This window comes from Alosa sapidissima, chromosome 24 (assembly GCF_018492685.1).
Source record: "Alosa sapidissima isolate fAloSap1 chromosome 24, fAloSap1.pri, whole genome shotgun sequence".
Classification (NCBI taxonomy): Eukaryota; Metazoa; Chordata; class Actinopteri; order Clupeiformes; family Clupeidae; genus Alosa; species Alosa sapidissima.
The window spans coordinates 15,061,546-15,087,543 of NC_055980.1; the positions used below are offsets into that span (position 1 = coordinate 15,061,546).

The 25,998-nt window shown below is 42.8% G+C and overlaps 2 protein-coding genes across 22 annotated transcripts in view; both read left to right on the forward strand.

Moving 5' to 3' along the window:
* LOC121699761 (disks large homolog 5-like) overlaps positions 1 to 6,504 on the forward strand; it is a 55,785-nt gene extending 49,281 nt beyond the window's left edge. For all 3 annotated transcript variants that reach the window (XM_042082144.1, XM_042082146.1, XM_042082145.1), the window contains 8 exons: positions 1,079 to 1,227; positions 1,630 to 1,800; positions 2,288 to 2,484; positions 2,817 to 2,960; positions 3,540 to 3,670; positions 3,938 to 4,047; positions 4,429 to 4,538; positions 4,807 to 6,504. In XM_042082144.1, coding sequence (XP_041938078.1) covers positions 1,079 to 1,227; positions 1,630 to 1,800; positions 2,288 to 2,484; positions 2,817 to 2,960; positions 3,540 to 3,670; positions 3,938 to 4,047; positions 4,429 to 4,538; positions 4,807 to 4,901 — 1,107 coding nt within the window. In that variant the 3' untranslated portion in view covers positions 4,902 to 6,504. The remainder of the gene's footprint in view (positions 1 to 1,078; positions 1,228 to 1,629; positions 1,801 to 2,287; positions 2,485 to 2,816; positions 2,961 to 3,539; positions 3,671 to 3,937; positions 4,048 to 4,428; positions 4,539 to 4,806) is intronic.
* Positions 6,505 to 7,947: 1,443 nt separating this feature from the next.
* Positions 7,948 to 25,998, forward strand: part of LOC121699762 (calcium-activated potassium channel subunit alpha-1-like) — a 102,559-nt gene continuing 84,508 nt past the window's right edge. For 7 of the 19 annotated variants that reach the window (XM_042082152.1, XM_042082147.1, XM_042082153.1 and 4 more), the window contains exons 1-2: positions 7,949 to 8,967; positions 24,905 to 25,072. In XM_042082152.1, the coding sequence (XP_041938086.1) occupies positions 8,680 to 8,967; positions 24,905 to 25,072 (456 nt within the window). In that variant the 5' untranslated portion in view covers positions 7,949 to 8,679. Of the gene's footprint in view, positions 8,968 to 24,904; positions 25,073 to 25,998 lie in introns of all 19 variants that reach the window. The other 12 variants (XM_042082162.1, XM_042082158.1, XM_042082160.1 and 9 more) reach the window with 3 other exon arrangements.

Genomic DNA, 25,998 nt, shown 5'->3' on the forward strand with positions numbered 1-25,998 from the left:
GAAAAATGAGGGAGGGAGGGAGGGGGGATTTAAAAGAGATAACAAGTGAAATGAAAGAGACAAAAATGAGTCAGGAGGGGAGGAGGAGCAGAGATGGATGAGATTGCAGACAGAGGAGTGAGAGGAATGGGGGGAGGGGGGCGGGGGGAGGTACATGATGGGCTAGAGATACAGAACGAGAAGAGGATGTTCACAGGGATGTGACAGGAGCAGGCGCTGGAGTTGAAGAGAGGACACCCAAAGATGAAAAGCTTTTAATCCCACTATCGGGCTCAAAAACCTGCAGCTGTCCGGAGCCCCGTCCATCCCCTCCGCACTGAGATGGAGAACTATGGCACTTAATCCCCCCCCATCAACCCCCCCCACCCCCAAATCTGACCCAATCCCTGCCTGTAATATTCCAACCCTCCCCGGGTGACCTGCCCTGCTACCGTCCTGCAAAGGCTAAACTTCAACAGAAGTTGCGTGCAGTCCGGCCTCGCGTTTGAGAATGACTTCCAAAGATGTTTTTTTTTAAAGCACTTCTCCTGCATCCAATTGGGTGTCATTTGGCTCCACTCTTTACTCCCAGGGCACTTCCTGTGCAGTTCAGAAGCGTGTTTTAAGTTTGGAGTTTGGAGTTTGGAGTGCCTTTAAAAAGCACCGCTCTTTGGGGAATTGTTTGGCCCCATTTTTGTAAGGAGACACATTTTGTAACTTTTAATACCAGTATGTACCAGCATGCATAGTTAAGCAAGTCCTTCTACTTTCTTTACAGTTTATTCTTCACCAGCTGTTATATCATTCTCTGCTGTTTTCTCTACGGTCGTTACATTGTCTAGTACAGTTGTATCGATAGTGTCTGGTCTGCTCACCTTTGCCTGAGGAAGACCCAGCCTGGTCAAAACGTTGCAGCACTTAATAAATGTATGTGAGTTTTAGCTGAGTGCGGGCATTTCATTCCCTTTGTGGTCTGCTCACCTTCCCATAGGCAGTTGCATTGATTGACCATTGTTTGATTGACCAGTGTTTGTGTGTGTGTGTGGACGAGAGTGTGCAGAGTGTCCCGTCCTGACCGGTCCTGTCGTCCCTCCTACAGTACAGCTCAGTGAGCCTGCAGGGCCGCACAGCGGAGGAGGCGTACCTGGAGATGCTGAAGCCCCTAGACACGGTCACCCTGCGGGTGCAGCATCGCCTGGAGGAGTTCAACATGCTGAGGGACAGCCCTGGAGATGGCTTCTACATTAGGTACACACACACACACACACACACACACCAATCCAGTCACGCCAGCAATGCCAGCATACCATCAGTAATAGAATTAAGTCCAGTTTTGTCAAGACAATCCTTGTTCATTAATCACAATAGTTTTTGTTGTGTTTTACCACAATGGTGCTTAACCTATAGTCCAAAAATGCTACTTCACAGTCGGGGAATCTGTGAAAAAGAGCCACACTGACAAAACGATTTTGAGGCAGAAAACTATTAACCTCTACTGAAATCATTAGTGTATAAATTAGCCCTGACATATTGTCTCCTTCTCATTCATTTATCAAATATGAGAGAGCTCTAATGATGGGTGTCTGAATGATTACCCCTGGAAGTACGTTGAAGTGCTTTACCAAATGTTTGCCTGTGTCTTCTGAGCAGAGCACTTTATGACCGCATGGCTGAGGTGGATGAGGACCTGAGCTTCAAGAAGGACGACATCCTCTACGTGGATGACACGCTACCAAAGGGCAACTTTGGCTATTGGATGGCCTGGCAACTCGACGAGAACGCACAGAGACTAGGCAGAGGCCAGATCCCCAGCAAATACATGTAAGGCCCACGGCCGCAGAGCAACAAACCATCTCTCTGCGTGCAGCACTCAGATATTGTTCAGAACTGTGTATTTAAGTTAGTTAGTTGACTGATAAAGTTGGCTGGCTGATAATTTAGGCACCTTTGTCCAATGTGGCACAGACTTCCAATGGTGAGAATCAAACCCCATTTGGACCGATTGTCTGTCGGTGACGTTCTCTCTGCTTCACCACGCCCATATTCAGTTCATTTGTAATATGTCTAGTAGTCTGATTTGACACTGTGTGATATTAATGTGTCAAATCAGAATATTAATGTGAAATGTGAAACCTCCTTTTCAACACTTTTCCATTTTGGATAAGAATGGTGGAAAAATAATTTGGAACATGTCAAGGTCCAAAAGCTGCTTCTGTATTTAGAACTTTTTAGGGTGGAAGACATTAATAAGACATTCCCAGAATCAGATGGTAACACTCACCCACTATTTCCCCCTGGAAAACCAAAGGTTGGAGCAGGAGCTCCAGCGTCGGCTGAGCGTTCCGGACGGGAAGGAGGAGGCCTGCTCCAGCCGGAGCCTGTCGGCAGCTGCGCGGCGTTCCTTCTTCCGCAGGAAGAACCGACACAAGCGCAGCACGTCCCGCGAGGGCAAGGACACGCCTGCCCCCGACGCCATCAGCACCGACTCCATCCCCTACATGGAGGGTGAGACGCCCTCACAACCCCCACATCTCCAAACTTCTCCAAAGTGCTCAGGCTCTGTGCCTGAATTCAGAGTGTGTGTGTGTGTGTGTGTGTGTGTGTGTCTGTCTGTCTGTTTGTGTTAATGGGTCAGTCGGTGTGTGTGTTCTCCGATATATATATATATATATATATATATATATATATATATATATATATATATATATATATATGTGTGTGTGTGTGTATATCATCATATTATGTGTGTGTTTCTGTATATCTGTTTGTGTCAATGGGTCGGTGGTGTGTGTGTGTGTGTGTGTTGTTCATGTGTGTTTGATTTGCTCTCTGTGCAGACTGTGTGAACGTGGCCTACCAGCGCGTCCAGAAGGTGGAGTGCATCTCCCCCAGGCCAGTGCTCCTCCTGGGGCCACTGGTGGAGGCCACCAAAGACATGCTGGTCAAACAGGCCGATTGCAAGTTCTGCAGATGCCCGCTGGGTGAGTTGGACACATTTGTTTTTTTTTTTTAAGTATATTTTTTTGGCCTTTTTATAAAATTTGATGGGACAGTGGAGAATGACAGGAAGCGAGTGGCAGAGATTCGGGGTGGGATCCGGAAAGGACCACGGGGCGGGAATCGAACCCGGGTCGCCGGCGTACGGTGCAGGTGCCCCAGACACATTTGTTTTTATTATTTTCTATTGAATTCATCCATATTAGTATTATTTACACCATTATTTGATTGGACAGGATGGCCACACACTGATCTCTTTTAAGTTATTTATTCAAGACTGATATGTCGGCAAACAACCTTTATCAAGGTTCACTGAATAAGCAACATGCACATTTTATTTTAATATCATCAGACCCTCAGCTCAGTGAAGCATGAACCTTTGACTTTGGCATTCAGAGCTGTGTGCGTGTGTATCACTTAGTATTTGTCAGATAGGATTATTTATTTTTATTTTTTGCCTGTTTTCCATTCAACCGTTGCCAAGATTGAAGAAGCTCCACATCCAGATTGTGTTATCATGCTGTCCTGGTTTGTATAATTCCAATCTGGCTGTTTTTGTGCAGAGGTAATGAAGGCATCCCAGCAGGCCATAGAGAGAGGAGTGAAGGACTGCCTATTTATTGACTACAAACGCAGGAGTGGCCATTTTGATGTGACCACTGTGGCCTCCATCAAGGAGGTGACCGAGAAGCAGGTAATGTTTGATTTCTTTATGTGTTTGTTTGTAATGGGGAGGGGGTGGTCGGGTAGTGTGAGGAGGGTTGTCCTGTATTTTTTCCAATTTTATTTCTCAACATTGTGTCGGTCAGTCATGTCCAAAGATTCTAGAGTGGAGCGATAGCTCTGTTCTAGAATCTTTGGTCATGTCAATAGTATTTCTACTTATTAGCACTTGTAGACACTACTAATAGTTTGTGCTCTACACGGGAACCAAACTCACGTGTGCCCTCCTCACCCCCAGGACTGCCACTGTCTGCTGGACATCGCCCCCCACGCCATCGAGCGCCTCCACAGCGTTCACATCTACCCCATTGTCATCTTTATCCGCTACAAGAACGCCAAGCAGATCAAGTAAGTCTGCATCTCTAGCAAAGACATCTGACGCTACATCTATTCAGTATCTTTGAATTAGCATTTGCTTCAAAGACACCCCCCCCCCCTTTCTACCACTTTGATGCGCTGCTCTTCCAGTGACAATTTAGACTGTTTCTACTGCCTGTAGAAACAATTCCACGTGTGTGTTTGTGTGTGTGTGGTATTTGATGTTGCATACTGTACATCTCATCATCTTTGAAAGTTGGCATCTCCGGTGAGACCTAACTGGAGTGTCCCTGTTTATGTAGTCTATTGACATCACTGTCAATAATGAAACAAGGCAAAAAAGACCTGGTTAAGAAAGCTACCATATTACCAGAATTTCATATGATGTGAGTGTTTTTGGTTGTCTGTCAGGGAGCAAAAGGACCCTGTTTATCTGCGGGATAAAGTCTCTCAAAAACATTCCAAGGAACAGTTTGAAGTTGCACAGAAGACAGAACAGGAGTACAGCAAATACTTCACAGGTCTGTCTCACACTCACAGGAAACCCAATGAGCTATATTTAGATCTGTATTACATGTATGTATAGTATTATTTATTTTGCAAATTGCTTTTATATTTAGCCCTAGTGGCAAACACATGTGGCAAATGGTTTATCTCTCCACTATGTTCATGGCCAGTGAAGCTAAAGTCACTGCCATGCTGTATTGGCCAGAATGAAACTGGGCTAAACTCATCCTTTTGTTGTTTTTTGTTTTGTTTTGTTTTGTTTGTATTTTTCTCTCCTCTCAGGGGTGGTCCAGGCAGGGAGTCTGGCCTACATTTGCACTCAGATCGAGACCATCGTGGATCAAGAGCAAAGCAAAGTCCTCTGGATTCCCGATTGATCACCATTTTAAATCACACATCGCCGCCAACACCTACAATAAAAACAGATAAAACACTAGAACAGCAACAACTACTACAACAACAACAACAACAACAGCGACTACAAAAACACATCGCTGAACACTAAACAACTACAAGAACACTAAACACCTTGACCATGTGAAGGGGTACAACAGACTAAACGTATGTGTGTGTTGTTAATGACATGTTCACATTTCTATTGCATTTGCATCACTGCGGCCCCTGGCCACTTTGACACTACCGAAGCTTTTTTTTCCCTTCAGTCACAATAGTAACACTTCATTTCAGGCAAAAACAAACACTCGTTTACAATCAACAACAGTTGTGTTTATGTACTTTTGTCTTGCGTACTTGAATGTGTTTTCTCTCTCTCTCTTTTTTAATTTTTGAAACCTCACCCATCCTTTAATCCCAAGCCTCTCCCCAATTCTGTGTTCTTTGTACTAGTCAGAGCAGACCTGTTTGAGGGTTTCATCTTTGATAACGTATTAGCTACTATTAGCCTGGGGTACTCCTAAGGAAAGATTATGTTTGTCGCTAGCATGCAACAGCCTAATGACACACGTTATTTGTCTCTTCTTGATTTAATCATGTAAAATCTCACTGCTAGGTCGCAGACTTGGTCTAATGTAGCAAGTGATGATGCTCGCTCTGTGGGAAATCACCCAATGTCTTTTATTTTCTCCTGTGTGTTCCTCGTCTCTTATTCTCGTCGATTTTAATGTATCTATTTAAAGGACAAGAAGTACTGGTGCAATTTGTTTTGACGGTATGGTCATTTAATATTTCCCTCCTTGTTAATTTCCGATTAACTTTTTTTTATATTATTATTATTATTATTATTATTATTATTGATATTAATGTTGATGTTATTTAATATGGTTGTGTAGCTCTGAAGTGAGATGCAGATATGTTACTAAAGGATGAATCCAGTGCTCAGTCTTAACAGAATCCTGTCCCTCAGTATAACATTGTGCCAAATCTCCAAGTCTCCCTTCTTATTTTGGCTCTGTTTTGCACTTGAATCTTTCCCTTCTAGCATTTACGCTCTGAAATATATTTTTGTTATCATATTGCTGTTTTATTTTAGGTACGTTGACTAGTTATCCTGTACAAGCAAATGCAAGTGGTGTGTGTGTCTGTGTGTGTGTGTGTGTGTATGTATGTGTGTGTGCGCGCATGTGTCTGTGCACATATGTAAGTGTGCGTGTGTGTATCGTCAGTGTGTTCCCCATATCATGTCCCTAACATTTCACTAATGTCCTGTACACAAAGCAGGAATTGTTCTCCTACTTTAAATCATGAAGTGAAAAAGGGATGTTCTCTTGCACATTTTTTTTTATTAAGAAAATGCTATCCTGTGGTTGGACCATCTATTCACAACAAACCATTTGGAATCATTACTTCAGTGATGTCAAAAGAACTTTGCTGGGTTTTCCAGTAAGTGATTACTGTAAGAGAGACATTTCTCGCAATTGAAGACACCAAATGTGTAAGCATTATGCTCAAATTGGGATTCTTCTCAATTAATAGACATGACCTCTATCTAATGTTAAATTAATAAATACAACTTAAATTGTGCTCTCTGTGTGTCTTGTCCATATCTACTTTTTGGATCCTAATTTCAGGGCCACCTGTATAGAGTAATTTTTGGTTGGCTCATTTTATACTGTATATCCATAGTGTGTGTTAATGTTAAGTGGTTACAGTAAAAACAAATTGAAGAGATGATCTAGCCATACCAAAGAGTCTATGCACTGAGATACTTAAAATAGTTTTATAATGTGGTCTGTGGTGAGTTTGTTTAGCTCCTCAAAAAGAAAGTCTTTAGCTTTTTATAAAACGTCATAATGAAGTAGTTTTAGCTTGAATTCTGTTTTAGATGCATTTACAGCTGAACATAACATCGATCACAAACCTAACGTAACCTTAAGAAATTCTTCATGCCTGAAAATGCAGGCATCAAGGAGACGCATAGCCTAGGCTAGGTTAAATCGTCATTCGGGCACTAGATGGGGTAGTTTCACTGAAACTTTGCCTACTTCATCTCATACAGAAGGCAATCAACGAAAGTGATCATATTCCATTTCACATTTGGCCAGAATTGGCTTGGCTTAGATTAGATAAGCAGGTTTCCCCCCTTTAAATAACTAGGCCTACATATATTGGGATCATATGGTAGCCTAGTCTTCACACTAAACATGTTTTAAAACATACAAAATAGTGAGGAGATGGAGGGAAAATAATACTGCATAGCTTATCTACACTGTGGCCAAGAGGCCTACCATATACTGTAGACTAGACAAAACATCACATCACTTCGCTATTTTAGCCTGCTCAAACATGGAATGCAGTAGGCTATTCGCCAATGCCGAATGACTTGGCATTTCAGCTGATGTATTACATTTGCTAGTTTGTTTATTTCAGAAAAATGTCTCTTTTTACGATATGAATTACAAAAGTTGCCCAATCAATTTTTAGAATGCCCTGCAGTGACGGGCACCGGTATCCATACAGCAAATCTGAATGTTGTAAATGACCGAGCGACATACGGGACAAATCTTATCAATCATAATGAAAAGGTCAAGAAGATGACACCATATTTAATCATGTAGCCTCGTCGTCAAGGTCTGTTAGCGTGGTTAATGCTAAATCGTGCGCTTCGGAGGAGGGGGATCGCATCAGTCGCTGTAGCGCTCAACAGGTTTTCAAATGGAGTTCACATCCTCTAAGGATGAAGTGATGAAAACATGTTTGCCCTCCATTTGTACCATAATCGTAGACTAACCTATACTTCCTCATAATATTTTGCCATTTGATAGTCTCTGTGCAAAACAGTTGCGCAAAAATATTTCTTTATGAAAAATCCATAATGTTGCAATGAAGTAAATAGGCGTCGTTTTGGTCTAATCCTCACAAACCGGTGCTGCAAATCAAGTGCATTTCCGCTCTTTACGGCTCCACCCAGTAGGCTACAGTGCCGCTTTGTTTTGAAATTTAAGTCAGAGTATGTTGACGTTAACGGCATGAAATAAATATACGTTTCTTAATACTATTACAAACTATACATTGACGTGCCGTCAGCGTCTAGTGTTACAGGCTTCTACACAAGCGGGTTTTGTGTTTAGACTCCGCCTTCGTACCTGTAAATCTCCCCGCTGAGTTGCAGTTGACAGGGAATATCAGCTGGCGTCTGGCGACGCTAGATGAGCAGAAAAAGAACAACAGTTAAAATACATGTAGGCTAGTACTTTACGGATTATTCACGAAAGGACTGTGAATCTGGACCGCGTTCCACGGTTAGCAGACAAAATCAGCCGTAGGCTAGGGCTAAACTGAGGTTATCGACAAGGTGGAGTTTGGAAAACGTCTGTTTGACACTACTGTTCTGTTCGATATGTAGGCTAAATGTGAGAGATTCGCGGTCATCAAGCGTGCTGAGCGTTCACAACAAAGCATTGGGATTAATTACAAGGAAACTGTAAAATATGAATATTTGAACAATTTGTTTCTCATCTGGAGATTGAACACAGCACACTCGGAACGTTTCGTGAAGGACCTGATGCGTTTGGAGGTGGAGTGCAAGTGGCGATTTGGACGAAGTTACACTCGGCTGTGCGTCACTGGTTACTCTGGGTACTGATTTGTATAAAGGAGAATTGATGAGACCGTATCGAAGGAAAGGGGTGGCAGCTGAAGCAACATGGCTGAACATGGGTTAGGGGGCGCTGACAGGTGCTCCTCTCAAACCTCTGGATGTTAGTTCTTGAGGATGGCAACCGTTCTGTTGGCACTGGCAATAGTATAATGACTAATTATAAAAGTGGCAATTTTAAGCCGGGGACGTCCTCTATCCATATGTCCAAGATGGACGTGATCATCCCGTATTCGCCCGACGTGCCCTGCGATAATGGTCAGCGCATGTGGTGGGCATTCCTTGCTTCGTCCATGGTCACTTTCTTTGGAGGTTTATTCATCATACTTTTATGGCGAACTCTGAAATACCTGTGGACTGTGTGTTGCCACTGTAACGTCAAAAAGAAGGTAATTTCTGACTTATGGTTCCGTCTATTCGAATATGTGCTGTGCTTGAAATGTCACACATCTCCTTTATCATATCTTCTTTCAGTGTACGATTATTAGATAGGTACACATCAGAAACCTTCAAAAAGACGGGATTTACGGCCATGGGATGACAATTACATCATTCCCATCACACAAGCGCGCACACAACTGTCAAAGTGTGAAAACAGGGCAACATCACTGTCAGACATAGCACAACGAATTATTCTAGAAAGTAGGCTAAGCGTCGTGCGTGGGCGCATTTGCGCGTATAAAGTAAACATATTCGCTCTCCACCAGATATATAGTTTAATGTTATACGTTATAGCCAGTTGCTGAATCTCTTTGCTTCTACCACTTGTTGTTCGTATCACCTCTAAAGTTTTTCAAGATGAACATTAACGGAAATATCTAGATTTTCTATGACGTGCGCATTCGCTCTCCAAGGAACATATTCCGCGCATCCGGCCGTGCGTGTACAGTATGTATATGTAACATGCATTTTACGACAAGCAGTCATATTATGTTGGATTAATACATCTACATAATTTATAAGATTTGACCACGAACACGTTTTGTATTGCAACAATGACATGGTCTCATTAACTTACAAACAATATTCAAAAATGTTATTTACATTTTTGTCAAGCCTTACCACACAAAAATAAACATTAAAGCTGCGCTAATTAACGCTAGTAAAGCGATTTGGGAAGTCGCGAGCTGCAACAATGTTTCCTCCTCTTGGGTTTGACTTCCAGCCAGAGTCAGGAATAGGTCTGCCCGGCCATAGCTTGTCTAAACACCCCTCTTGTCAGCTGTTGCTCCTGTTCTGTCCCCTGTCAAACACTGTTCTCTGAATTCTGCGAGACATTGCTGAAAGGTCTCACCGAAGTCAAACGGCTGCTTTACAGTGAGGCATGTGGTTGTTTGTCGCGCTGCGTGCCACTAGCGGAAAGTTCATGCTGTATAGGAGGATATATTGTCTCTTACACAAACCAGCTTGTTTTCTGTCCGTCTGTGGAGAAACCAACGGAAAGAGAGGATATTTGTGTTACAGGGCAGGACAGTTATCAACAAGTTGATTGCTTTTCCATTAATAATAGTCTATTATGTTCTTGAATGAGGTCTTTTTAGTTTGACAGGTTCATACGTGCCTATTGTTTGCTACCTGTCGGCATCAGATATCCTTACTTTACAGATTTACAGTCCATAAAGATAGCAGGCTATTCTATTCAACGTTCATGAAATGGACTACAGTTCTTAACCTTCAACATCTGCATGAAATATGACAGACGTTGATGCAAACTATTTGCCTATTCAGACACCTTTATGAGGTATGGATAGATGTAGAAAACTGGATAGGCCTGTCAATTTTGTTACTGCTATGTATTACAGTGAACAATCCCTCTAGCTCTGTCATTTAAAACGAATTGTATGATGACTATGTGGGCATTTTTAGTATGTCCATTTTTAGTAAACAAGTCTTTGGGTTTTATGAGGTCAGGGTACACTTGTTTTTTCTCTGTATTAAGTGTGAACGATGTGGAAATAATGCATTACATTTACGACAGTTGGGTTTGACTTTGACTGATAAAGAAATGTTTGGTTTGCTTCCACAAGTTCAATCTTTTGAAGATAAAGAGGTTTTGCTCAGCTTTAACAAATGAGTCTGTCACAACTTTAGCTCACAATCAGATCGTATTTATATGATGCATGGGATAAAATAAACAAAAAATGCACGTACAGCATTGCAACTTACTACCACTTTTTTCCACATCTAAATTTTTTCCTCTACAATTTTTAACACTATAAGACAGCTACCAGCTATCACTTCAGCTCAGTTTCCTGAAAGTGGCACACCATTTCAGAGGGATATTCAAGGCCAGATTGCAATGCACACACAGACTCACAAATCCAAACATTTAATTGAAACTGTCACCAAAATGGACTAAGAGGAGATTGCTGTCTTGCAATTGGCATTTCGCTTGAAACAACTTCCTTGGATGAAACTAGAACCGTAAATGAATAGATATTTCTTCCCACAAGCACACAGGGTATCTCTGCTTCTCACTGTCAGCTGATGTGACCACTGCTTCCATTGCCAACTGCCAGGGTAGTGACCTTCAAAAGCCCTTGGCCCCTACAGTGGGCATGGTTGGCTCGTGGCATTTTACCCTTCAAAGAGGCTGGTGCTGGTGGCTTGGCTCTGTTCATGAAGAAAAACTGAGTGTTTACCTCAAAAATGTGTGTGTGTGTGTGTGTGTGTTGGAGGGTATACAGTAGTATGGAATGAGAGGAATAGGCAGGAAAGAAGCCTAAAGGGCGTTTTTGCTTAATTGCATCGTAAGCAGTGGTCATAATTTAATTTACCAGTGTTGGTGAACTATATGTCCAATTGACTTTGTATGTAATTCTGTGACTTTCCTCAAGGTGCAACATATGTGTTGCGTCATTGGAAAATATATTATTTTCCAACCCAAGGCCATAATGTAATTATGAAGGCACTATGGAAAGGGACAAATCTCTTCAACATCGAAACTACTGGGCGTTCTGTAAAGCTTTTCTCTTTGAAAACTAAACAAATACAAACTTGATTTTGTAATGCAGAGTGCATTCACATTTGACCATTTAAACATAAAAGCAGAGGATGCTGCATGCTCTGGGTGAGCCATCTGTTGGCCTTTAAGTCCCCTTCAGAGTGTATTCTGGAGAGGTCTGGGCAGGGGTGTGTCTCTCTCTCTCTCTCCCCCTCTCTCTCACATCCTTGATGAGCCACCCATGAAAAACAAAGCTCTTGAAATCATGACAAATTGGATAATTTTCTGCTACTTCTGCGGTGATGTTGATTACTGCTCAGATAACTGAGTTTGTCAATCAAGTGATCATATACCCATCTGTTTATTTTAAATTGAGCACCACCATCTTGTGCGTGCGTGTGTGTGCGTGCGTGTGTGTGTGTGTGCGTGCGTGTGTGTGTGTGTGTGTGTGTGTGTGCTTATGTGCTTGTGCTTGTGGGTGTCGGTGTGTGTGTGTGTGCGCGCTCGTGCATGTATGTTTGTCTATGTGACGGTGCAGTGCTGGGTTATCTTCAGGGGATGGCCAGGATTAAGTGGGGTGAGGTTGCTTTTAAGACATATTCAGGTCAAACTTCCCATCACAAATGCGATTATTGGTCAGAAGGGAAGGGAGCTGCTCTGTAATTTTGTTTGTCAGCCAGCAAAGGAGGGGATGCCTTACTTTCAGGTATTTTTAAATAGATATATATAGAGAGGGAGACAGGGATGAATTGGGTATGATGCATAGATGGATCCAAGGAGGAATAGATTCATAGTTTTTCAACATTTAAACTTAAACAAAGTTTCTATAAACCTTTTCAACTGCATAAACAAACACGTGCATTCCTAAGGCTTTTCCGGTGGCACAGAAAACAACATTAAGGTAACATTGGGGACAAATAATAAAAAAAGAAACATGTTTTAAAGTCAGTATATTGTAGAGCATTATAAGTCCGATTCATTTTCATTTCAAAGTATCTGCATTGGTTTTGAGCATTTCAACTGGAAATCCTTGAGGAACAGATTGAAAGGGCCTATATGGTTGGCAGCCCAACAAATAGTCAGTCTCTAGATGCTAGACAAAGGAGTAACATCCAACTAATAATGTCAGAAAACAGTAATGGTGATAGATATGGCAGTCTAAATGAGTTTGTAGAGCTCCAGTAATGTAATTGAATTCTGAACCACACCCATGCACTGTCAGTCAGTAACTTCAAGACGATCCCATGACTGGTCCACAATCGTCAGACCACAACGTGTTGGGAGGCAGTCCTGAGACATATTGAGACTACACAGCTAGAATACTTAAACTCCCACAACTCTAATAGAAGATAGATATTTGCACGGTAAGTTATCTGCAGACATAGTGTGTGTGTGTGTGTGTGTGTGTGTGTGTGTTTGTGTGTGTGTGTGTGTGTGTGTAAGTGCCCGTGTGTGCGTGTGTGCGTGCTGACTGGTTTCTGTCTGTGAGTGTGTGTGTGTGTGTGTGTGTGTGTGTGTATGTGAGAGACTGAGAGAGAGAATGAATGATAATTGTTACATAATTGAATTGCTGCATATTTAATCAGATAACTTGGAAAATCTCACTTTAGGTCGGTAATGGGTAAGATCTGTTCTAAGATCATCCCTCTCAAGAATATTTGTTACACTGTTTCATGAGCTGACTGGTTTCTGAAGTATCACTATCTATCTGTGGACCTATTAATCACTGAGCATAAATTAAACATTGTCACCATTTGTCATCTTCGCAGTGAGTCATTTCTGCAGTAATTATGCAATCGAGTGGCAACCATCAGCTCAACCCAGCTGCCAAAAAAGAGGAGAGTGAACCAGTCAGGCGGATGGCATGGTTGGGTCTGTTGGTGCTAATGTAACGTGTAGGGGATGAGTGTGGTTAGTTTCTCTTTCTCTGCTCTCTCACTCTCACTCACTCTCTCTCTCTCTCTCTCTCTCTCTCTCTCTCTACCTCTCTCTCTCTCTCCTTGACTTCCATTCATCAGATTTCTCTAGGCCCGACTCTTTTAAATGCAATTCATGCTGTCATTTATTGAAAAACAGTGTAATTCATACTCCCCTTTGAATGTGTCGCTCAGAACCTTTCCAGTGCCCAAGGTTTGTTTTCATTTCCCATGCCTTGATCCATCCATAGGTAACTGGTTTTGTTGTGCCAGCTTAACACAAACCCTGTCCCCAAACAGCAGTGTCCTCAGGGTCCTTTCCCCACACTTAAATGCAGTGTCATGCACCTATATTGTATATGGATCGGATGTCCCTGTTGCTTGGTAACAGCAGAAGTGTTTCATTAGAAGGCATAATCTCACTTATGCAATTGTCTGGGCTATTCAGCACATCCCCCCAGCACCCCCCCCCCCCCCGACACCTCATCGACGATCTTGAGAATCATAAAGGGGGGGGGGGGGGGGGTCTTATCTCTTATCAATTAAATTCATTATTGATCTTTATTTTTCTATCGAACTTCACATGTGAAAAGCATAAGCGTGTGTCCACTTCATCTACACACACACCTATATGCAGTGCCCACACAGCACACACATTCAACATACCACATCCCCGTTATCTTTCTTAGATGGGAGTTGATGAGCTGCAACATCTCAAACAAACAACCAACATATCATTACAAATGCACATTTGCCACTTGTTGTTATAGTAGTAGTATTGTTGTTGTTATTATTGTTGTTTAGAAAGACTACGCTCTCATTGTCCAGGCTGCACGTTTTTGTGTCATTGATTTTTTTTGTTGCAACAATCGGGCTCCACCCTTTCCTGCCCCTTTGAAGGCCATTGCGATGCCCTCTGGTCACAGCTGAGTGCTCGAGTGACAACGGCTGTTCTCTGGGTCCGTGTCTGGATTAATGGCCGCTGTTATCTGCTGAAGAGGCGCAGGTGAGACCTCGATAAACAGCAGAAGGGCAAAGCAACGCACAACCTTCGCAGCTCAGGTGGGGGCTCCGTGTTCCCCCTTGGTTTAGCTCTAATGCCCAATCACCATATTGGATGTGGACTGGACACACAGCGGCATAATTGCTTTGCAAATTAACTTTTTATTTCTCCTCCTCCTCCTCTTCCTCCTTTACTGCTGCCTTTGCTGTATGTAATGGATCCCTCGGTCCCTTGTTGAGTATAGGGCAGTAGATAGATAGATAGATAGATAGATACGTTATTGATCCCTAGGGGAAATTCAAGAATGTAAGTCAATAATGAAGAACCATCATAGTAATAGATTGAAAAGTCATAATAAAGCTACAGTCTCTACTGAGTAAAAAGTCAATTAAGATCAGTGTGTGTGTGTGTGTGTGTGTGTGTGTGTAGGCAGTAGTGCTTTTTGGTCAAAAGGGCTTGACAGTATTCTTCCTCTTTTGCTGTCACTATTACTGTTTCGTGTCCAGACTGTCTGGTTGAGGGATCATGCACAAACAAAAAACAAACACACACACACACACACACACACACACACACACATTCTCAATGACACTGAATAAGATTTAACATGATGAATGAATGCCCACAGAATACTAAAGAGGCCTTTGCGTTTGTAAAGAAGCTTATGGTACTGCTGTTGTCTGATATTAATGTCATGCTTTTCATAAAGCTGTTTTAATATGTGATTAGATGTGACGGTCATCAGGCCAGTCTTTTAGATAGGCTGTTCTTCATACATACAAGTCTTAACCACTACCATTAGCTGATTTATTCCGGCTTTCTGTGGTTGGAGAGGTTAGTCGACTGAATTTAAATGCCAGCTTGGAGAGCGATGTGTCATTTCAGCTTGGATGGATTGATTGTAAAGAGGCACCCTTCAAAGCATCACAATCCACGTTTCAGGCATGAATAGCAAACCATCAAAATATTGACCTTTAAATATAGTCATCCTTACCTTTTCAAAGCCTTCTAATGAAATGGTTATCATACAGCTTTGTGCAGATAACACAAGGGTGTGGATATCACTGGAAGCCCCAGGCATTTTAATGGAGACAGTTGTGCTAAGATGTGATTATGTTTGGATCTATGATATTACAGAGAGTGCAATAGATTGGATTTCTTAATAGAAATCACATGGCCATTATCTTAAGGGTTGCAATCGTTTGTGCAATCCTGCAGCCCAAGCGCTATATAATCCTAATTACCTGTTGCTATCAAAATCTAATATTATTATTAAGATTTCTGTAACTCCTCTCTCTCAGTTTATCTTCACCTCCATCCTCTGTTCCATCCTCGTCGTATTTAGTCTTGATTTCGTCCTTATGCCCGAGGGCTTTGCTGATCATTAACCCTTAAAGGAGTACCGTCACACCGGTGTGACGGGAATGTTGAGAAATGAACGTTCTAAAGAATATCTGGGTTCATTGAATTCAACATAGAATTTTAGAACCTTCAATTGTTGCGGAACTTAGAACGTTCAAAAACCTACACCTTTTAAGGGTTAAGGCAGCTGATATGTGCTCCTGCCCTATTACACAGATGGAGTGCTGCAATCAGTCTTACCTATGACTGTCAGGGTATGATTGAAATCTCTGTATTTACTGATCAACTTCAAATCACCCCTCATCAGTCGCGTTCTCTCTCATCAGGCCAAAGCCAGGGGATTGTTTTAATGGGGATTTGTGTATAGCAAAGTATACTGGAGGCAAAGCTGTTGATGTTGGAATATCCCCGTGACATATAGCCTAGAATCACACACAACAAAAGCACAACATGCGTCTCTCCTTTTGGTTCTACATTTGCATGTATTCATTTAGCAGACACTGTTGTCCAAAGTGACTTACATTACAAGGGCATTGTTACATTGTCCCCAGAGCAACTCAGGGTTAAGTGCTTTGCTCAAGGGCACTACGGTGGAAGCCGGGATTTGAACCCACAACTTTCAGGCTACTGCACGCTAGCCCAGCTCCTTAACCACTACACTACCACCGCAACCATCACTCCCATCACTTCTCTCTCTCATCAGTGTCCTTATGGCTGGTGCTCCATCCATGTGGTGGCGCTCAACAGCCTGAATACCTGCCTCCCGTGTCTCTCTCCATCACTCTCTGGCTGTGTCCGTTTAGCGCCCGTAATAATAATTGCAGCCTCTCCGAGGCGAGCGCTGAGCACTGAGGGAGATGAAATATGAACGTGGTAATAAGTAGCCTCAAGCACTTCACTGTGAGGCGGGCTGCAGCAATTAACCAAATGGCCTCGCGCTCCAATCAGAGATATCTGGAAACCCCCAGAGTTGAGCTGAGACCAAGATGAGAAGACTTGTTTTGGGGCGGGGGTGTTGGGGATTGTGTGTATGTGTGTGTGTGTGTGGGGGGGGGTTGAGGAGTGTGTGTGTGTGTCCGTGTGTGTGTGTGTGTGTGTGTGTGGTGGTGGGGGGTGTTGGGGAGTGTGTGTGTGTGTTGGGGTGTGTGTTCTTAAGAAGGCAACAGGGGGAAGAGAGTTGAAAAATGAAACCTCTAGGGCCTCATTTAATACCCAGAGCCCTGTATATGGAAACAGTCTTCAGGAGCAAGCGCAGCATGAGCGAGAGAGGGCTGGTCAGGTGTAATTGCTGGATTTTTGCTAATGAACACAATGGTTAATGAGTGCTAACACAGGGGTTTCTTCACAAAGTCTTTTCTTTTACCTTCACAATGATTATGCAAAATGGAGCAAAAAGACAAAACATAGGGGTATACTTTTGTAATGTAGCTGTCGGCACAACACAAAGGGACAGTTTCCTCTCCATGGGTTAGGCCTGGTCCTGGACTGAAAGAGAACTCCAATAGAGATTCCCATTGAAAAACACATTTAGTCTAGGACTAGTCTTAGTCCATCTATGGGAAACCAGCCCAAAGTGTAATGGTTTAACAGAAGCTACTGTAAGTGTAGCTTCTATAGCTACACTTCTATAATTATTCCTCCCATTTCCTGGTTTGGTGGAGTCTCACTTAAAGGTCTGGCCCTCTCTTCTAAAAAGATCGATGTCTCGCAGATTTACAGTGGAGACTGGAATAGCTCTTCATGGAAACCTCATGAAATGACTGAGCAAGTGTTTCAATAATGCAGAGACCTGCCAGGATTCTCACTGACCGCAAGCTTTATCTTCGCTCTTAATGGGTTTGTTGAAATAAATTATTCCATGTGTCTATTTATAACAAGAAATAGAGGAAATTTTAATTAGACAGATTTATTAAAAAGCATCGATTTAAAAAAAAAAGAAGTTCCCAGCCACTTGTTCATAAAATCAGTGCATATCGCTCAACTTGCAGCCCTTTGCATATCCACAGGTGTTTGAACACAAAGAGTGTAGCGTGATGACTTAGCTGAAAACAAACATAAGGAATCCGGACATTATTTATTTATTTAACAATATTTGTCATTAAATATTTGTATTATTTGTTTAACAATATTTGTCATATTATCTAACTTTACTTGTATCAGAAAGGGTTGAAGCGGATCTTTGCTTGTATCTAACTGATTAATTCTTTATTTACTCTATTACTATTAATATTTTCTTTGTAGTCACTTTTATTTATATAGTGATTTTATATGCAGTGCACAGAGTGCAACCCAAAGTGCTCCACACACAAGACATTAGATGCCGGATGGAGAAACAATTTTACAAACAATAAAATAAAATAAACAATAAATAAACAAACAAAAAACTTAATGTTGCCCCTTAACCCTGCTTGTAGGCTAATTGACTACTTTAAACTGTTCATTTTAATAATAATGTTTATTGTCATTATTGTGTTTTGATTTGGACTAAACCTCTGCTAAGAACCATAACCATAATATGTGTGTATCATTTGAGAAGCTGACACTCATGGTCATAATACACACATAAATATGGCATTCATTTGCACCAGAAACACACAGAAAAAAAGGTGAATACTTACCTTTTTGATGATACACCCCACCCGCCTTTGATTCACGAAGAAAGCCTCTCAGGATTAATTGGTCCTGGGGATGTCTGCCATCACCACTGGCTATTTATCTTTGAACTTTGCCACAGTTTAAATAAAATATTTATAAGGGGAGCCTTTTTCAGGGGGACTGTTTTAGACACGATCATTAGTCGTGACAGGACAGCTGTGTAGAGCCAATTAAGCATTCTTCATGAGCTCCACACCATTTCCTCAAGTCTCTTTCATGCCTCCTCTTCCTCCCTCTCTCTCTCTCTCTCTCCCACCATTTTTCTTCACTTCTGCACCATGAAAGCATCTAATAGGTGTGTTTTCTGGAGATCTGTGTGCATCTTGCCGCCGTAGCTTGGCTCTGTGATTGTGATTGTTCTCTCAGTAGTGTTGTGTGTCCTTCTTCACGTGGACTCAGCAGGATTTCACACACTCAGCAGCTGCGCACCACCAGAAAACTGTTGGGCCTTTCCCATCAACAGAGTGCCAGCTCCGCTCTGGTTCACACTCCATATGGAGAACCGTTCTGAGCATTTCTACAAAAAATAAATCAGTTCGGAAACCTTAAAAAGTTGGTTTCGGAGTTGGCACCAAAAAAAAAAAAAAAAAAATAGCTGTTGATTTTTCCCTGTGAATCAGAATGGGCATGCCCTTCTACAGGTCAGATATGAGCACAGCACCCTCTGTTGATGACTCACTCTTGTTTTTCTTCAAAACTGGTAGAAATGCAGGTTAGTTCACTAGATAGCACCAAGATGGAAAAATTCTGAACGGAACCGGTTCCAGAACCAGTCCTCTGTTTCTGGAATCCTAGGGTTAGCACCAACCTGGCAACGCCTGCCCTGCTTCATTGAGCTTTGAGGCTCTCTCAACTGACTCTGTAACACGTCCAGTTCCAGAGGGAGAATGTTGGACTTTTTTTTTATTTTCATGAATCGCTTTCCAACCGGCTTGCACCAGTGTGCCACAAGACTTCTGGACAGCTTAACCCATCACATTGTCACAGTCAGGTGCCTTGACAAGCGTTGCATCTCAAAAGAATGTCAAGAGGTAGATTTGGCACTCATGAAGAAGCAAACCATTTGCACATTATACTGCAACGTGAGCAATGAACTGTGATTTGGTCCTCTCTCCACGCAAGACCTGCATGCCTTGCACATTGAACTAGAAAAATGAGGCAGCAAACTGTGACGGCGACAAGTTGTTGTATTTTTTCCCTCCCTGAGGACGAGAAAATTAATTAAAATGAAGTAGAGCAAGTCAATAAACTCCTTAAACTTTTTTCACCTTTTCTTTTCAATTGAGCTTATGCCCTGAATTTCATCATGATTTGTTCAGTTGTAAAGCTCACCATTCTCTCCGCTGGGACTTGTTGGGAGCATGTAGAGAGTGAAGCTGAATCACAAGAGAAGTTGTCAAGTCGTGTGGATATTAAAACTTCTTTTCATTTTAGTTACTGACTATATATACATTCCATGTCACCTGGTGAGTCATAATCAGAATCTCTCGCTCACTATAAAACTACATCATGTCATGTCTCTTGTCTTCTTGTACTTATGTTTGGTGGAAGAAAACAAAGCAACAATAGATCTGCAAAACAGCTAGTATTCGAAAATAGACCAAATCCTTGTTCTACTGTATTTCTGGATGAATGAATAGTGTGAAAATGCCATTTACACCTTTTTCGGTAAATGGGAAACTTCCAAGTGAGTACTTCTGTGCATAGCAACTGCGTGAAGCCCTTTCTTCGAGCGCAGTATCAGCGGTTCATGAAATATTGAACCCATACTCAGTTAAATGAAGCAGTTTTCCCCTGAGCCACCACAACCCGTGGTCAGTCTCATCGTCCTCCGTCTCACAGTCCATCTCACCCACCCTACTTTTGTCCCTTTAGCCAATATTGTACTCTGTCTTCACGCCTGATGGTATTTTGTCTTACACATTACTTCTGCAATCCCCTTTTCCTAGCTCCATTCATCTCTCTTTTGAACTCTCCTCTGCGTTCCTTTCCTTGCTTTGCCCCCAGTGTCCATATATCATCGGCCATCCATCCCCCCCTCCGCCTTGCTTTCTCTCTCCCTTTATCTCAGCCTCTCTGTCATTCTTCCTCTGTGTGTATACACAGTCACAGTGTGTGTGTGTGTGTGTGTGTGTGTGTGTGTGTGGTGTGTGTGTGTGTGTGTGGTGTGTGTGTGTGTGTGTGTGTGTGTGTGTGTGTGTGTGTGTGTGTGTGTGTTGACCTGCTCAGCAGGGCGTTCTCTGTGCAGTGGTTGCTGTAAGCCAGGCTGTGTGTGTGTGTGTGTGTGTGTGTGTGTGTGTGTGTGTGTGTGTCTCCCTGGTTATGGTTATAAATACCTATCTCCCAGGAATTGGCTAGCTCCCCTGAGTAGCAAAATCTTAAGTCGGCCTAACAGCTGCATTGACGCAAAGCCATACCACCACCAACACCACCCCTGGCATCTTCCTGGAGTTCTGCCTCCACTTCCTCCATCTCCTCCTCCTCCTCCTCCTCCTCCTCCTCCTGCTCCTGCTCCTGCTCCTGCTCCTGCTCCTGCTGCAGCTACCACTGCTTTAACAATTAGGCCCTGGCTGGTCCATCCTACATTTCAAACAGGGGCCACTATCCCTTTATTCATGCCTGTGTTCTGCCAGCGTCGGCTAATCGGGCTATTAGGTGCAGTCTTGTATTAAATTCATTATCTCCCACTGCAGTGGAGTAGGCTGCACTCACCGAGCCAAGAGTGGCATTCCCGCAACGAGTAGTATTCCGCACGAGCAATTACGGGACTTGATTTCCTTCATGCATTCATTCAAAGCCATGTAGGGGTGATTATAGTAGGACACCTGATTTTAATGCTGAAGAGGACTTAGCGTTTAGGGCTCGCTAAATTGCTGCACTGGCTGTAATGTTGTGGCAACAGTAGCTAGGTTTTTTTTTCCGCATAGTTTCCCAGCAATCCTTTACAAAACTGATTAAAATCATCTGGGAGAGGGGGAGAGAGGGCATGGATTAAGGATGTCGATTAGTGGATGGCGGAGGATGCAAACCCAGCAGTGGGTGGTACAGACAGACCTCCTTATGTTATTTCTGATTCCGTGGCACTGGGTCTAGGTGTGAAGTGAAGTCCTATCTCTAGTGCTTTCTATGCCTAGAGTTTGCATTCTAGTGCTGAATGCAAACTTGTTTATCTGATCTTGTGGTGTTAGCAAGTTCAGAGGGTTATGTCAGTAGGTGAGAACATTCATTAAACATTTCTACCTTTTTATCCATAAGGGTTTTTATTTTTATATATATATATATAATTTTTAGGGCTGTCAAAATAACTGATTCATTTCGATTAATTAATTTGAGAAAAAATAACTGATTAAAAAAATTAGTGCAGATTCCGATCGACCCCGTATGACCTTTGACCCCGAGCCATTCTAGTCAGTAAAAATTAGACTGTAAAATGAAGGAGAGAGAAGAAAACGTGCTTCCTGGATCATTGATTGGAACATTTACTTTTAAAAAACGGCCTGATGGTGTTGATAAAAAATAAAGTGTTGAAAATAAAGTCCTGCAATGAAATGCCTTGTATGTGAAAAAAAAACTTCTTCCCGAAGCACTTTTGAATTTATTTCCTCAGCATATTAGGTCATATCATAGATTATTATGGCAATTATTTGAACAGGGAAAATAATAATAAAAGAGTTTTTGTAACTTTAATGTCACTAATGCTGATTATTCAATGATTCATTTGAATTTAAATATTTAAAATACTTTCACAGCAAAAATTTTATATGCGATTAATTTAGATTAATTAATCACAGAGTATGTAATTAATTAGATTATTTTTTTAATCGATTGACAGCCCTAATAATTTTGTGAACCACAGTTGTGAAATTAAACAAATGTGTTCGCCAACTCCAAGACTGCCAGCATTGTGGGAAAAGTCATTGGTCAGTCCATGCCAGCCCCCCATCTAAATCTGTCAATCTGGGCCCGCCCTGAACGCCCCCTCAACCCTTCCTCAAAGCCTATCTGCCACTGTACAGCAGGCAGCCTCCCGGTTGATGCAACAGCTCTGTCAGTATTGTTATGCCGAGCATTCACCCGTCCAGTGACTGTGTTGAAACTTTAATACTGTTTTGCCATGTCAGGCATAAAAATAATGTGCACTGTATGCCTAGGCATGCTTGTTATGAGGCCAGACCTTCGTCACAGCTGAACTCAGCCTAAGAGAGGGTGGGTCGTCTTCTCTGCATGGACTTGCTAGGTTGTGGTAAATGCAAAAATGGATCTGTCGAAGACAGATTTTTAGTATTGCTCTACTGGGCAATGTATCTTTCCACTGAGCTACAGTAGTTTGTGTTGGATGTTATGGACAGTGTTGATGAATTAAATGAATATTAGGTTTTCAAAGCAAATAAGAGGCATTCGACTAATAAAAGCCTCAGTCTTCATCCAAAGTGTGTTGTCGTCTTTGTCATTGCTGGCCATACAACTGCAACATTGTCAGATTGACACGTTGAAAGTTCTAATAAAAGTCTGGATCTAGGGTTACACACCACACCCCAACCCCTCTTGCTGCCCGTGTCATCACTGTGATGCACCCACCCAGCATGGTACTCTCTATAGAACTGTGACGCACACTTTGTGCCACCATGGCTTTCGCAATGTGCTGGGTCACGCCCATTCATAGAGAGGCTGGTCAATAATCAGTGATTTATGGGGGGACGGGTTCCCAACACATGCTGCATACTTACTCCCGCATGCCAGGAGTTCTTTGAAGCAACAGTCACTGACTGGGGTGGTTGGGTTAGAGTTGTGTGTTGTGTGTGTGTGTGTGTGTGTGTGTGTGAGAGAGAGAGAGACAGAGAGAGAGAGAGAGGATGGTGATGGTTGTGGTGGTGGTGGGGGGGATTGCAGAGGGACACACGATAGCTCTCGGCACAGTGCTGGGAGCTACCTTTTGTTGTGCGTCTCCAGTCCCCCCCATGGAGCAGATCAAACAAGGGAAGTGGAAGGGAGGGGAAGCTCTGCGAAGCGGCGCATTCTCGGGAGGAGCTGTGAATATGTGGTGCCTACGCACCGAAGAAGGCGCCGAGCGCTAACACAAAGTGAAATGCTCGAGAAGTTCACCTTCTCCTAGCCTGCAACGACTGCAGTTCTCCTTGACAGCTACTCCCAAGGGCAGTCATTCTTATGCAGCCAACCAGCAAAGTTGAGCGTGCTTTTTAATCTTTTTTACCTGCGGTAAACAACATCAAAACTATGTTTGCAACAGGGGTATTAATCGTGTATGGTTATGATTCAGATAAGAACTGGAATCTAATTTGGAAAGTGCGTGGCACAATGAAATGGTTCCAGAATGAGAGGGTGGAACTGGAACCTTTCTGCGTGGAACATGCCAGACTCTCTGTTCTGTGTGCTTGTTCCCAGCGCTTGGCCCCCTGCCTCTCCCAGTAGACAGCCCACTCACACTTTGATGGTCATGAATACCATGGTGACACACAAATCAGTGGCCATGATATTATGGGTAGTCAAGTGTGTGTCACCATTCCAAAACAAGATAACTGTTCAGAGTTGCATCCATATTCCACTGCATACATACATCCAACTATAAACACAAGTTCAGAGATACAGTACGTTTGAAAAGTCTTGATTTTCAAGGATCTTGTGCTTTGCTCAGGAATGTTTTACAGTGAGTTTCTTAAGCTCTTTGTGTAGATTGCAGACTCTCCTTGGACTTTATAATTGCATCTGCAGTGCAGTGCCTGTACAAAATGTTCTCTTGCCTGTAAAATACTGCATCCATTTGACCTGAACAATATACAGTTGATTATAAGTTTTGCCATGTCATGCCAGTTTTTGTGGCTATAGGCACACTGCTTCTGGCATCGGTAATCATATTTTTGAGTTCAAGAGCCACAGAATATTGTCTTTTTAATGGTTTTAATGGTTAACCAGTGAATGTCCAGCCACACTCTATATTGCACCACTAGGGTAGCAATACACCAGACCAATTGTTCAAGAGATGTTCAAAGAACAGACAGACAAACACACACGCACACATGCACACACGCACACACACACACACACACACACACACACACACACACACACACTCACTCAAACCGATTTCTTTCTTTATAGATAGAGGCAATCTCAGCATCCTATATTGGAGAGTTTATTTATGTCCGCTGAGTTTATTTGACTGTTGCTTTTCCCCTGTTTGTCTACACATGTGGTTATATTTGTGCCACTAAAAGTGAGTTGGTCCTCCTGTGCAGCCAGTGTGCTGTTTAGCACAGCGCCACATATTACGAGACATTCAGCTATAAAAGTAGACAGGTGGCTATAATTCACTTACTATTTTCTCTCTCTCTCTCTCTCTCTCTCGCTCTCTGTCTCTCTCTCTCTCTCTCTCTCTCTCTCTCTCTCTCTCTCTCTCTCTCTCTCTCTCTTGCTCTCTGATATGCCAGGATGTTCAGAGAGTCAGCAACCCCACAGTTGTCGTCGGTGCAGACGGCGTGGTCAAGACCGATGACAAGGACGCCGTGGTGGCTGCCAGCGAGGTGGGCTGGATGACCTCAGTCAAAGACTGGGCAGGGGTCATGATCTCAGCACAGACGCTCACCGGACGAGTCCTGGTAAGTTACACCCACAAAACCGCCCCCCCCCCCCCACACACACACACACACACACCCCCAACCCCCACACCCCAACTCCCCCCAGTGCACAGGCCAAGGTGTCTTCATTTGTAGCCCCACACAAGGGAGTGTCCAGGCTGACCCCTGGCATCGTGTCCTTGCCCGTAGGCTGGAACTGCGAAGGCCACACCACAGTATCACAATTACCACAGAGCGCTGTTTGTGTACCTCACCAAGGTCACAAGTTCAATTCCCGCGAGGGAGACCGTCGTGTTGATAAAAGCAGGCCTTCACCACCGCTGTAAGACACACTGGGGCCAATGGGCTTACTGAGTGATTCAATGTAAACGTCTAAATATGGAAAGGGGACGTCACGGGTCGTTTAAGCCTATCTTTCAGCATGTCACAGCTGTGTCTGTCTTTGGGTGTCTTACAAAACAAATTCACTCGGATGACAGCTTGGCCTGTGTTATTTGAATAGCCACTCTAACCCTCCGCCTCATTCTGTGTCTCTTTTTGGCAGCGCCGTCCGAGCAAGTGGCTTACTGTATGATTTTGGCCGGTAATTATGTCAGATGGCCACTTGCCCAAAGTGGAGGTTTAACGAAGCACGACTGATATTTACAGATATTTATAACTGGTGTAACGTTCTGAGTCTTAATAGCGCACTCTAGTCCTCTTTGGCATATGGTATGCCATTGGATCTGCCAAAACTGTTGCACCTCTGAAGTATGAGAGAGGTTAGTCATGCCAGTGATTATGAGACATCCATCCATACATCCAGACATCATAAGCATCATAACTTCATCTGGTTTTAGGAATTGGCTGGGATTTTCGCCATTGAGTGCATATTATTCAACATGACATAAGCTTTTGCAGGGCTTTGGTGAGATTCGCATACACGCTCGCCGATACATGTTTCCACC